The sequence below is a fragment of the Taudactylus pleione genome, unplaced genomic scaffold, assembly GCF_031769625.1.
Source record: "Taudactylus pleione unplaced genomic scaffold, aTauple2 ptg000529l, whole genome shotgun sequence".
Classification (NCBI taxonomy): domain Eukaryota; kingdom Metazoa; phylum Chordata; class Amphibia; order Anura; family Myobatrachidae; genus Taudactylus; species Taudactylus pleione.
This window is the reverse complement of record NW_028284931.1, coordinates 4,196,973-4,210,693: the sequence shown is the minus strand read 5'-3', so window position 1 is coordinate 4,210,693 and position 13,721 is coordinate 4,196,973. Positions and strand designations below refer to the sequence as shown.

The 13,721-nt window shown below is 51.2% G+C and overlaps 1 protein-coding gene across 1 annotated transcript in view; it reads left to right on the top strand.

Moving 5' to 3' along the window:
- Window positions 1–276: 276 nt before the first annotated feature.
- TEKTIP1 (tektin bundle interacting protein 1) overlaps window positions 277–13,721 on the top strand; it is a 140,015-nt gene continuing 126,570 nt past the window's right edge. The window contains exons 1-2 of the mRNA XM_088450820.1: window positions 277–357; window positions 9,250–9,416. Coding sequence (XP_088306946.1) covers window positions 284–357; window positions 9,250–9,416 — 241 coding nt within the window. The 5' untranslated portion in view covers window positions 277–283. The remainder of the gene's footprint in view (window positions 358–9,249; window positions 9,417–13,721) is intronic.

The window sequence follows — 13,721 nt, the reverse complement described above, 5'->3', positions numbered from 1 at the left end:
AAACCATTCAGCTCCTAACTGTCATTTTTCAAACACAGCCTGTAAAGTGACAGTTAAGAGCTGCTGTTAGTTTTCTTTCTACACAGGATTGTAATTTTTCAAAGTATTATTATTATTTTTATTATAGTACCATTTTTATTACTGACAACAGGCTGAAAAGAGCAGTTCCCTGCCTCTATGTTGCTTTTGTTACTTCTCTTAGTAACTGTAGGTTGCCATGGTGAGAATTGTAGACACAACAATTCATTTGATAGCCTGACTTAGAACAAGGAAAAAGGGAATCATGGAGAGTTATGAACATCAAACGTATGTATCCTGCAGATCACTGGAGACACAATTCCCTAAATCCATAGAAAGGTAAGGAAACATAATGGCCTCTCCACCTCTATCCCAAGCTTCAAACCTGCTCTTAAAACCCATTTCTTTATTAAAGCCTTCCAGCTCTTATCCTTACCCACTACTTTATCCACCTTGCTCACTGTCTCTCCCCTCTGAGTCACCCCTTTAACCACTTAACTAGCTAATGTTTAAAAAAAAAATGTCCCCAAAATTGATTGATCTTTTTTGTTATTAAATTATGGAAATAAGAGCTTTTTAAACCTGATTCAGTATTTTTTTTTTTTATACAGATTTTTTAATACAATTGTACTAACTAAGAAGGCATAACATACTATCCCTGTTTGCGACCATGGGCAGTATTCAATTAGTTTCGCACCCACGATAAAGTTTCGCCTGCCGGAGTTTTCGCTTACATCGGGTATTATAGCCAAGGAAACTTATCGTGCGCGCCCCTGCTAGTCGCCGTATTCAATTCCTAAGTATGCAAAAACAGACACAAGCCTAGTCAAAGGACGCGAAAAGTGGTGTCAGAATCGGGGAAATGAGCCTGAACCCCCCAAAAAGCTGCAGAAACATTGGAGATCAATGTAATAGTGCCCAATTAGCCCTACTAAAACTATTTGGGGTGCATAAGTTCGCATAATTGCCACTAATTAGTGTTTTTGCACAAGTGGTGAAGAATGGCATAAAGCAGTATTTTTTGGTGATAATAAGTAGAGATGAGCAGGTCCCTGAGAACCAGACCCACCCGAACTTCGGGGGTCCGGGGTGATCTGAGGCGCCCTTCGGATCTATCCTCCTGCCCCGGATCCCTAATCGAGGCAAAACCTCGCGATCCTCTGTTGGATCTCGAGGTTTTGAATCCCTTTGCCTTCAATAGGCAAAGCGCTGATTGGATTGAGCTGAGCCATCTGTCACAGCTCTCAGCCAATCAGCATTAAGCCCATTGAATGCAGGGAAAAAAGATGGAGTTGGATCCCGTGGCCGGCACCTTCTGCTGCCTACACACCTGCTCCTGGCACTCCCCACTGCCGGGACCCCCTGCTGCCTACACACCAGCTGTTGGCAGCCCCACTGCTGACACTGCTGGCTCCCCCATGCTGCTGACACCGCTGGCACCCTGCATTGAGAACACCCCTGCACTGCCGATGCAGTCAGCAAAACTGCACTGAGGACACCGCTGGCACCCCCGCACTGCCGACACCACTGGTACCCTTCACTGAGGACACTGCCAGCAATACAGCACTGCCATCCCATGTACTGAGGACACTGTCAGCAACCCCTGCACTGCCGACACAGCCAGCAAACCTGCACTAAAGACATCGCTGGCACCCCTGCACTGCCGACACTGCCGGTACCCTTCACTGAGGACACTGCCAGCACCACAGCACTGCCATTCCATGTACTGTGGACACCGTCAGCAACCCCCTCACTGCCGACACAGCCAGCAAACCTGCACTGAAGACACCGCTGGCACTGTCGATATCGCTGGTACCCTTCACTGAGGACACAGCCAGCACCACAGCACTGCCATTCCATGAGGACATTTTCAGCAACCCCTGCACTGCCAACACAGCCAGCAAACCTGCACTGAAAACACTGATGGCACCCCTGCTCTGCTGACACCACCTGTACCCTGCACTGAGGACACTGCTAGAACCAGTGGCAGAACTAGAGAGTGGTGAGCCCAGGTGCAAGAATATCCTTTGCACCCCCCTTTCTTGGCACCCCGCACCACAACATTTTTTTACCACCCTTCACTCCACCCCAGTAATTAAATCCAGTGTCTGTCCTGCTGCCCAGCCTTGTTTTTTCACCACCCCTCACTGCCCCCCCAGTCAGTAAATCCAGTCTGTCCAGCCCCAGTGTGTCAGCCTCATTCTCTCCCCCAGCCCCAGAGTGTCAGCCTCATTCTACCTCCATCCCCAGCGTGTCATCCTCTGCTCCCCCCAGCCCCAGCATGTCAGCCTCTTCCCTCCCAGCCCCAGTGTGTCCCCCAACCCCAGCGTCTCAGCCTCATTTTCCCTCCATCCCCAGCATGTCTCTGCCTTGTTCTCCCCCCCAGCGTGTCCCAGCTCCAGCATGTCAGCCACTTTCCTCCCCACCCCCAGCATGTGTCTCAGCCTCTTTCCCCCCCAGCGAGTCAGCATCTTTCCCCCCCAGCCCCAGCATGTGTGTCAGCCTCTTTCCCCCCTAGTGTGTGTGTCAGCCTCTTTCCCACCCAGCGTGTATCAGCCTCTTTCCCCCCACCCCCAGCATGTGTCTCAGCCTCTTTCCCCCCCAGCGTGTGTCTCAGCCTCTTTCCCCCCCAGCCCCAGCGTGTGTGTCAGCCTCTTCCCCCCAGCATGTGTCTCAGCCTCTTCCCCCCCAGCATGTTTCTCAGCCTCTTCCCCCCCCAGCATGTGTGTCAGCCTCTTCCCCCCCAGTTGTCAGCCTCTTTCCCCCCCACCCCCAGCATGTGTCTCAGCCTCTTTCCCCCCCAGCGAGTGTCAGCCTCTTTCCCCCCCACACCCAGCATGTGTCTCAGCCTCTTCCTCCCAGCATGTGTTCAGCCTCTTCTCCTCCCCAGCATGTGTCTTAGCCTCTCCCCCCAGTGTGTGTCTCAGCCTCTTCCCCCCCAGCGTGTGTCTCAGCCTCTTCCCCCACCAGTGTGTGTCTCAGCCTCTTCCCCCACCAGTGTGTGTCTCAGCCTCTTCCCCCCCCAGCGTGTGTCAGCCTCTTTCCCCCCCAGCATGTGTCAGCCTCTTCCCCCCCACCCCCAGCATGTGTCTCAGCCTCTTCCCCCCCAGCGTGTGTCTCAGCCTCTTCCTCCCAGCATGTGTCTCAGCCTCTTCCTCCCCAGCATGTGTCTCAGCCTCTTCTCCCCCCAGTGTGTGTCTCAGCCTCTTCCCCCCAGCATGTGTCTCAGCCTCTTCTCCCCCCAGCATGTGTCTTAGCCTCTTCCCCCAGCGTGTGTCTCAGCCTCTTCCCCCACCAGTGTGTATGTCAGCCTCTTTCCCCCCCAGCGTGTGTCAGCCTCTTTCCCCCCCAGCATGTGTCAGCCTCTTCCCCCCCACCCCCAGCATGTGTCTCAGCCTCTTCCCCCCCAGCGTGTGTCTCAGCCTCTTCCTCCCAGCATGTGTCTCAGCCTCTTCCTCCCCAGCATGTGTCTCAGCCTCTTCTCCCCCCAGTGTGTGTCTCAGCCTCTTCCCCCCAGCATGTGTCTCAGCCTCTTCTCCCCCCAGCATGTGTCTTAGCCTCTTCCCCCCAGCGTGTGTCTCAGCCTCTTCCCCCCCCAGCGTGTGTCTCACCCTCTTCCTCCCCCAGCGTGTGTCTCAGCCTCTTACCCCCCCAGCATGTCTCAGCCTCTTCCCCCACCAGTGTGTCTCAGCCTCTTCCCCCACCAGTGTGTGTCTCAGCCTCTTCCCCCCCAGCATGTGTGTCAGCCTCTTCCCCCCAGCATGTGTCTCAGCCTCTTTCCCCCCAGCATGTGTCTCGGCCTCTTTCCCCCCCAGTGTGTGTGTCAGCCTCTTTCCCCCCCAGCGTGTGTCTCAGCCTCTTTCCCCCCTAGCATGTCAGCCTCTTTCCTCCCCATCCCCAGCGTGTGTCTCAGCCTCTTCCTCCCCCAGCGTGTGTTTCAGCCTCTTCCTCCCCCAGCGTGTGTCTCAGCCTCTTCCCCCCCAGCATGTGTGTCAGCCTCTTTCCCCCCCAGTGTGTATGTCAGCCTCTTTCCCCCCCAGCGTGTGTCAGCCTCTTTCCCCCCCAGCATGTGTCAGCCTCTTCCCCCCCACCCCCAGCATGTGTCTCAGCCTCTTCCCCCCCAGCATGTGTCTCAGCCTCTTCCTCCCAGCATGTGTCTCAGCCTCTTCCCCCCAGCATGTGTCTCAGCCTCTTCTCCCCCCAGTGTGTGTCTCAGCCTCTTCCCCCCAGCATGTGTCTCAGCCTCTTCTCCCCCCAGCATGTGTCTTAGCCTCTTCCCCCCAGCGTGTGTCTCAGCCTCTTCCCCCACCAGTGTGTGTCTCAGCCTCTTCCCCCCCCCAGCGTGTGTCTCAGCCTCTTCCTCCCCCAGCGTGTGTCTCAGCCTCTTACCCCCCAGCATGTCTCAGCCTCTTCCCCCCCAGCGTGTGTCTCGGCCTCTTCCTCCCCCAGCGTGTCTCAGCCTCTTTCCCCCCCAGCGTGTGTCTCAGCCTCTTCCCCCCCAGCGTGTGTCTCAGCCTCTTCCCCCCCAGCGTGTGTCTCAGCCTCTTCCCCCCCCAGTGTGTGTGTCACCCTCTTTCCCCCCAGTGTGTGTGTCACCCTCTTTCCCCCCCAGCATGTGTGTCACCCTTTCCCCCCCAGCGTGTGTGTCAGCCTCTTTCCCCCCAGTGTGTGTGTCAGCCTCTTTTTACCCCCACCCCTAGCGTGTCTCAGCCACTCCACCCCAGCGTGTCTCAGCCTCTTCCCGCCAGCGTGTGTGTCAGCATCTTTCCCCCCCAGTGTGTGTGTCAGCCTCTTTCTCCCCCAGCATGTGTGTCAGCCTCTTTTTACCCCCACCCCCAGCGTGTCTCAGCCTCTCCCCCCCAGCATGTCTCAGCCTCTTTCCCCCCCAGCGTGTGTCAGCTTCTTTCCCCCCCCCAGAGTGTGTGTCAGCCTCTTTCCCCCCCAGCATGTGTGTCAGCCTCTTTCTCCCCCCCCCAAACCACCACTACTTACATACCTTATCTCCTTCTTCCTCTTCTGCTCTTCTCGATCCGCGGCACCTCTCGATCCCTTTCAGCAGCCCGGCCCCTTATTATGACACAGCGCATGTGACATCATGACGTCACGCGCGCTGTGTCATAACAAGGGGTCGGGCTGCAGCGGGTGTCTGTCTTGTTGGAGCCGGAGCGGCCAAAGCGGGCCTACTCCGGCTCCAACCATTTAACTAATGGGGATCGGGTTGGCAGGCAGCAGCGCTGTCGGATGCAGGTGGCCATGGGCCCCTGCACCACAGCGGGGCCCAGTGCAAGGCACCGGCTGCACCGCCGCTAGTTCTGCCCCTTGCTAGCACTGCAGCACTGCCATCCCATGTACTGAGGACACCGTCAGCAACCCCTGCATTGCCGACACAGCCAGCAAACCTGCACTGAAGACACCACTAGCACCCTCGCTCTGCTGATGCCGCCGGTACCCAGCACTGAGGACACTGCTAGCACCACAGCACTGCCATCCCATGTACTGAGGACACCATCAGCAACCCCTGCTCTGCCGACACTGCTTTCACAGTAAGTGCACTATTTGTGTATCCAACCCACTGTATAATGGGCACTGCATAAGGGCACTACTGGTGGGACTGTATACGGGGCACTGCATAGGAGGGACCACTAATGGGGGCACTGTATAAGGAGCACTTTGTAAGGGACACTACTGGGGGCACTGCATAGGGGGGAGCACTACTGGGGGCACTGTATAAGAAGCACTACTGGTGGCACTGCATAAGGGCACTGCTGGGGGCACTGTGTAAGGGGCACTGCATAGGGGGGACCACTAATGGGGGCACTGTATTAGGGGCACTACTGCGGGCACTGTATAAGTGGCACTACTGGGAACACTGTATAAGAGCACTACAGGGGGCACTGTATAAGTGGCACTACTGGGAACACTGTATAAGAGCACTACAGGGGGCACTGCATAGGGGGACCACTACTGGGGGCACTGTATTAGGGGCACTGCTGGGGGCACTGTGTAAGGGGCACTACTGGGGCACTGCATAGGGGGGACCACTACTAGGGGCACTGTATAAGGGGCACTACTGGGAGCACTGTATAAGGGGTACTGCATAGTGGGGACCACTACAGGGGCACTACTGCTGGGGGCACTGTATAAGGGGCACTACTGGCGGCACTGCATAGGGGGACCACTACTAGGGGCACTGTATAAGGGGCACTACTGGGAGCACTGTATAAGGGGTACTGCATAGTGGGGACCACTACAGGGGCACTACTGCTGGGGGCACTGTATAAGGGGCACTACTGGGGGAACTGCATAGGGGGACCACTACTGGGGGCACTGTGTGGGGCACAACTGGGGGCACTGTATAAAGTGCACTGTACAAGAGGCACTGCAACAGGGGTCATTGCATAAGGGGCATTACTACAGGGGCATTGCATAAGGGGTACTGCTTCTGGGGATATTGCATAAGGGGCACTACTACAGTGGGCATTGTAAGAGGGGCGCTACTACTAGGGAAATTGCATAAGGGGCAATACTACTGGGGGCATTAAGGTGCTTATGGAATGGCAAGGAATGTTCCCAGAGTGACGAGAAATGGTGGTGTGTCATGTTGACACTCCCCTATTTTTCAGTGGCCAAGCCCCGTATTGCATTTGGCCATGCCCACTTTTTCAGCACGCACACATACTTGGGGGAGGGGGGCTCCCACTGCTGAACAATCATTACCTAAGTGATTCACTTGCGTTAATTTGGGACCGGCAATCAACCTAGTATCCACATAGGAATTTGGTTTTGCAGTGTATTCTGCAGTCTAAGGAATGATGTAATTAAACCATGTTCCAGTAATACAGATGAAATGTGCATCATAGTTTTTTCCCTTCACTCTTACTACAGTATAACACCAGTTTTGATGGTATGTAGTCCGGTTGTCGAAATGCCGACTGCTGGCTTCCCGACTGTGAAATCCTGGCATGGAACATGGTGTCTAAATCAGTGCTCGAAGTGTGCCGGTATGCAACGGTATGGCATACCGGCACTTCAAGCATTTACAAGTTACAAGCCAGCCGCAGTGAGTGTTTGTGCGGCTGGCTGTGTTAATGCAGGAAGGGCGGTCTTAGAGCACAGTCTGAACCTTGCAGTCAGTGGACTGCTGGTTTGTCTATCTGGTAGGCGGTGGCGGAAGCTGCACCGCCGCAGCAGCATTGTCCCTCCCTCCTCCCAGAGCAGCTGCAGACCCGGCACCGCCTTCTCTCTGACTTCACACATCTGCAGAAGCCAGAGTGACTGGGGAGGCTCCGCAGTCCCTCTATAAGGCAGCCCTCCTCCCGAGTGAAAGTACAGCACGGATGGGTGTTGTGAGACGGGCTTGCCTCAGTAACTGCATTTTTAAAGCGGTACTCAGATATTGAATAGGGTTATTCTCTCTCAAATTCATTTTGGAAGCCCCAGGCTCCCGTATTTGCAGCTCCCTAGCAATCTGAGCTATCATCAGGCAAGCAGCTGTACGAGGAGCCCGGGGACAGAACCTACCTCAGGACCCTCACCCACCTATTGCGCGCAGCGGATCCAGGATCAGGGCCTGTGCCACCATTAGTGTGCCGACAACTGGAGGGCGGCACTGAGTCAATGAAACTAAAAAATGAAGGATGTTTTGGACATCCTTCTTTTCAGTAGCGCTAGCGGTGGTCGCTGGTGACTGGTCTAATCAACCACAGCCGCCGCTGTCTCTAAATCAGCTCACCCTACATCAGGGCTTGAAGAGAGCCAGTATACAGTGCAGACGGTGCTGGGAGCAGCGGCAGCATTAAGTGGAGATGTGTACCACTGGGGACACATCTCTGAGCAGCACTGGCTTGAACAAGCACCGGGTGACGCTGGGTCCCGTTGCCAGGACAGAATTGCTCTACAAACCCGGCGCCGGTCGTGAACCAATCACAGACCGGTGGCCACCAGTCTAAAGGAATCCTCATTGGTGGTGGGGTGGTCTTTAAAATTCGGTGTCGTCCGCTAGCCAATCAGAAGCAGCCACGCGGCTGTATCTGATTGGTTGCCAGTCCGTGCTCTGATTGGTTCACAGCCGGAACCAAGTCTGAAGCCTGGAGGGAGGTTACCGAGCCGCTTGCGGAGCCAGGGAGCTGGAGAAGCCAGACATGGAAAAAGAGGTACATGGGGTGAGAGAGGGAAGGAAGTAGTGTGATGCAGAGGGGACGGGTGAGGGAAGTAGGTAGTGTGAGTTGGAGGGAAGCAGGTAGTGTGGGGAGCAGGGGGTGGGTGAGGGAAGAGACAGTGTAAGGCATAGGGGGTGTGTGAGGTGCAGGGGGTGGGTGAGGGAAGTGGGTAGTGTGAGGTACAGGGGGTGGGTGAAGGAAGTGGGTAGTGTGAGGTGCAGGGGGTGGGTGGGGGAAGTGGGTAGTGTGAGGTGCAGGGGGTGGGTGGGGGAAGTGGATAGTGTGAGGTGCAGGGGGTGGGTGGGGGAAGAGGTAGTGCGAGGTACAGTCGGTGGGTGAGGGAAGTAGGTAGAGTGAGGTGGAGGGAAGCTGGCAGTGTGAGGTACAGGGTGTGTAGTAGAGGGCAGCAGGTAGTGTGAGGTGCAGAGGCTGTATCTCATTGTCAAAATCCCCAAATCTTGGGGGTTTCAACTAAAATTTCCATACCCCCACTTCAGTATTCCCACTTTGAGCACTGGTCTAAATACCAACGCCTATCATCAGCCCCACGCTGAAATACCGACGCCCGGCATACCGAACATAGATAATCTGGGCGCCGGGACCTGTTAGCTGTGCAGGGGGGGGTATTAGGTTAAGGGACTCCAAGGGGGAGTTAGGGATAAACACCCACCCCGGGAGGATTAGGATTAGGCTAAGGCAAGGGGGGGTTAGGGTCAGACACCCCCGGTGGAGGTTAGGGTTAACCCCCCCCGAGAGGGTTAGGTTAATGGAGCAGGGAGGGTGGGTTAAGTTTAGGCACCCCTGGGGGAAGGTTAGGGTTAGGCATCCCTAAGGGAGGGTTGGGGTACTTACCAGGCGCCGTTGGGAACTTCATCTGCCGGACTTCCGGCATCAGTATTTCATCTGCCGGGCTTAGGTCCGGTGGTATGTCATACCGATTCCATTTTGATTTATATTCCAAACAAGATGTATGAGGAAGAAATCAATACTTGAAAAGAAACTGAATATTTAAGGTAAATCCTATAATTTTGTATACAGCTACTTAATTTGTTTACATTCTGGTTTGTTCTAGTGACAAGTTAGTGTCAGTCCATGGAACTTCTAATACCCCTATCCTGCAGCAGGCCGTCCACTTCCACTCTGGACCTTGGTGTGCAGCCGTTAAGTCCCATGTTATCTACAATGTTAATCGTTGGCAAAATGAGTACAAGAAGAGGGAACAAAATGCTCTGCACCACAGTAAGCATACAACAAACAGGAGAACACAGTAATGCTGGATTTAGAAACAATTTTTTTATTAGTATTATAGCCACTATTTGGGGGTTATCTACGAATATGGGGCCTGATTCAGACCCGCTCGCTAAGATGCATACTCTCGCAGCTGCCGATGGTATGCAGTGTGTATGCATTGTGCGCATACCTTAACGAAAGTTCACAATGCATTCGCTCGCTGCGCGTTGACAGCCCAGCAGAGTGACTGACAGGGGAAGCCGTTTGTAGGTGGTAACAGGGGCTGGCCATTAAAAACGGGGGAGTGGAGGTGCAAACACAGGCATGTCTGAGCATCTCAATGGTGTTTTAGAGGTGTGCATAATTAAAAGAAAGCATCATAGTACATATCACCTGGCTTGTTTTTACACTCAAGTGCTCGCAGTGCTTGTGGCAGGGTATGGGCAACCTCAAACGCTGCGATAGCATCCAATGTACCAATGGTTACATACACTTCCTGGGTATGACGTGCACAAGTGGCCGTCTTAAGACAGGCTGGTGGGTGTCTGCATACACTATGTGATCGCTCTCCAAGAAATACAGGGCGTGCTAATGCATTGCTGTGCGGTAGCACTGCCTACACAATTTGCATACACATTGTGCGAGCGGCTCTGAATCAGGCCCAAGGTACAAAGGCTCAAATGTCCAGTAACCCAGAACAAGCTATGACCAATACAATTTGATTGGTCCTGTACAAATTGAACAAATGGGAAAGCAAGCATCGGATTGGGAGGTATGGGTTAGTGAACATTTTCAATTTTGCAATTTTAAAATGTTGATAAATCACCCACAATCAAATCAAATATCACAGTTAGCGGAATGTTTTTTTTCTTTTCAATTTCCACAACACAGTGGTACAGTTTATTTTAAAATATCGTTCCATTGGTATCTATGGCTTAAATTTAGTTTTACCTCTTTTGAGCAAGTAGTATGGTTTTTCCAATGTATACTAACCTCTCCTTGTTCATATGTGTACATCATTGGTGAGCTTTTTTTGCTGAGCACAAGTAAATGTATGTTCATTCAAAGGGGTAAATTTACTAAGATTCGTGTTCTGCCCATGTCTGTCCGTTTTTAAACACAAATAGGAATGATCAGAATCGGGAGATTTTTTCAAAAATAAATTTGGGAATTTACCAAGCTCCCGTGTTTGTCAGGATCGTGTTTCCCAATTGTGTATGTGATCGTTCCTACCCATGTTTATTCCCTGTGTTTCCATTTTTCCCTCCCGAACAAGCAGCCTGCACATTTTACATAAACATATTTGATGACTCCCAACTGTGCTCAACCTCTTTCTTAATTGTTTATGATCTAAATAATAATTAATAAAGAAAAACAATGTATAGGTTTCTCATTCAAAACTGAATTATAGACATATAACTATTAGGGATGAGCGATGCGGAGTCTGTGGAAACCGAACCGCTCCAAACAGTGGGGATCCGAGTCCACCCGAGCCTAACTTGGATCCCACTGCGAGGCTGAATGTCATCCTCCTGACGTCGGATTCTTGAAAGAGTTTGCCTCTATATAAGGCGCCGAGACCGGGACTCGGTCACCATTTCACACTCTGCACGCTGCGCACTGTTCTGCTGAAAGTGACTCACGAGTGGCTGTGCTGGCAAAGTGACTGTATAGGGGGCACACTGCACTCTAATGTATGCTGCGCTATACTCTGCTGATTAAAGTAGCTGTGTCAAGGCTCACAAGTGGCTGTGTATACAAAAAAAAGTTTCAAGTTAAAAGTTTATAAAGTAAAAAAATATATATATATTTTTGGTGCTGTACTCCACTGTGTATACAGGCACCATAACTCCTTGGGGCAATAGCCATCTGTGTGTGTAAGCACCGTGACTCCTTGGGAAATAGCCCTCTGTGTGTATAAGCACCGTGACTTCTTGGGTCGTAACTCTCTGTGTATACAAGCACCGTGACTCCTTGGGCAATAGCCCTCTGTGTGTCCATAACACACAAGTACTGTGACTCAGTAGTGAGTGGCAGTGAGTGGGAATGTTTTAGAGATGTGCTTTAAACTGCGGTGTCTGTGCCACTGCTTTGTCGTTTAGTAACCAGCCAGCTCACTGCAGCCTTTGGCCAATAATGGTGAAAACAATATTGTGAGCTGTGAGGTGGTCTAAATTGACTGTAAATGACTGGAAATTAATGTTATTGGGGTTAATAATACTCTAGGATCAAAAAAGCCCAAATTATGTGATTTTAGCTTTTTTGTACATTTTTGTAAAAAAATCCAAATCCAAAACGGCAGGTTTGGCAAATCCAAAGCCAGACGACAAATCAGAACCAAATCCAAATCCAGCAAAAATGGTCCAGCGCATATCCCTAATAATTACGGCGACACTTGGTTGGTCCAAAAGTCCTCTTGTAACATGAAAAGGAAGAGATGTAGTCCCATATTCCTTTTCTTATATAGTTCAGTCCATATAATGTTCCTAGGAGGGAAAAAGAAGGACAAGGAGAGAAAAAAAGGACCAATAGTGTAGTAGTTTTTGTTCAACAGTGAGAATGTCATTGAAATGGCAATAAGTCTGTCAGATGTTGGATCATACCATACTCACTGTAAAACAGAGGTACCCTTTCATAAAGGTACAGTATCGCTATATCCAGGGCGTTCTATCCCATGAGTGATGATAAAGGAGTAATTATCCGGACACCCGTTTGAAATCAAGGTACTCTGGGCCTTATTCAGACCCGGTTGCAATTGCTGAGCGCTCGCAACCGGGTCGATGTTTGCCCACTGGGCATGCACACGTGCTCCATCGCTACGGGTCTCGCACCAAAGGGGGTGAGCTGTCGATGGTGATTTTTGAGGCGTGCAGGGGAGGTGGCCGGCCAAACGGAGGCGTTCCCAATGGAACGCTTGTCGTTTGGGGGCGGCCCCACTGACAAGCTCCACATTAAACAATTATATCAATGGAGCCTCAAGTTGCTGTACCCTTATACATGTATATAGAGATATCTTGCTAATTATAAATTATTTTAGGTTTAATAGGATTGACAACAATTCCCTCACTAGAATTGGTCTGTCGGTTATTAATAACATATGTTTCAATACAAATAGGTAATACAGTATCTCTTTCACTAATATTGATGTAATGTGTGAAGCGTGTAAATAATACAGCTCAAGCAAACTTATTCAGTCTGGTTTCTCCTTCATTATGATCTATATTACTATGTGGTAAGGGTTATAATGTAATAATTAAGGTGATGTTGTGATCAGTATATTTTCAATCACTTACTTAACATTTAAGCAGTGACAACAATTATATGATATATGAAAACATAGTATAAGTGTATTAAGTTATTTACAGGACAAAGCATTGTCCCTGATATTAATTTTGAACAGTCATATGAATTATAAGAGGCATGCATACTCTGAATAAAATGTAACTATTTATAAATAGGATTAACAGTTGCCCAAAGTGTCAGCTTATTTATTTTATTCACACTTTTCTAATTCTTGTCATCACTTCTGTTTCTATCACTTTACTTTATTGATATTTCACTACATTAAGATCTTAAATAATATTAATAAAGGTTATATTTTATTTACACTATAGTACTCTCTTGTGCGCCAATAAAGGACATTCTTTTCTCCCTCTTGTGGAATTTGTTTGTTACAGTCCACCCTATGCAGTGCCCCTGTAGTGGTCCCCGTTATGCAGCTCCCCTTATACAGTGCCCCCAGTAGTGGTCCCCCTTATGCAGGCCCCCAGTTGTGCTCCTTATACAGTGCCCCCAGTAGTGGTCCCCCTTATGCAGGCCCCCAGTTGTGCCCCTTATACAGTGCCCCCAGTAGTAATCCTCTTTATGCAGCCCCCCAGTAGTGGTCCCCACTATACAGTGCCCCTTTTAGTGGTCCTCCCTATTTAGTGCCCCTTGTGCCTCCAGTAGTAAGCCCCTTACATAGTGCCCCCAGTAGTAGACCCTCCTTATGCAGTGCCCCTTATATAGTGCCTCTAGTAGCAGTGCCTCCAGTAGTGGTCCCCTATGCAGTGCCCTTTATATAGTGCCCCAAGTAGTAGTCCCCGCTATGCAGTGCCCTTTATATAGTGCCCCCAGTAGCAGTCCCCCCCTATGCAGTGCCCTTTATATAGTGCCCCCAGTAGTAGTTTCCCCAGTAGTGGTCCCTGATGGAGTGCCCCCAGTAGTAGTCCCCCCGATTAGTGCCCCCAGTAGAGGTACCCCCAGTGGTACTTCCAGTAGTAGTCCCCCCAATTAGTGCCCCCTGTAGAGGTTCCCCCATGATACCCCCAGTAG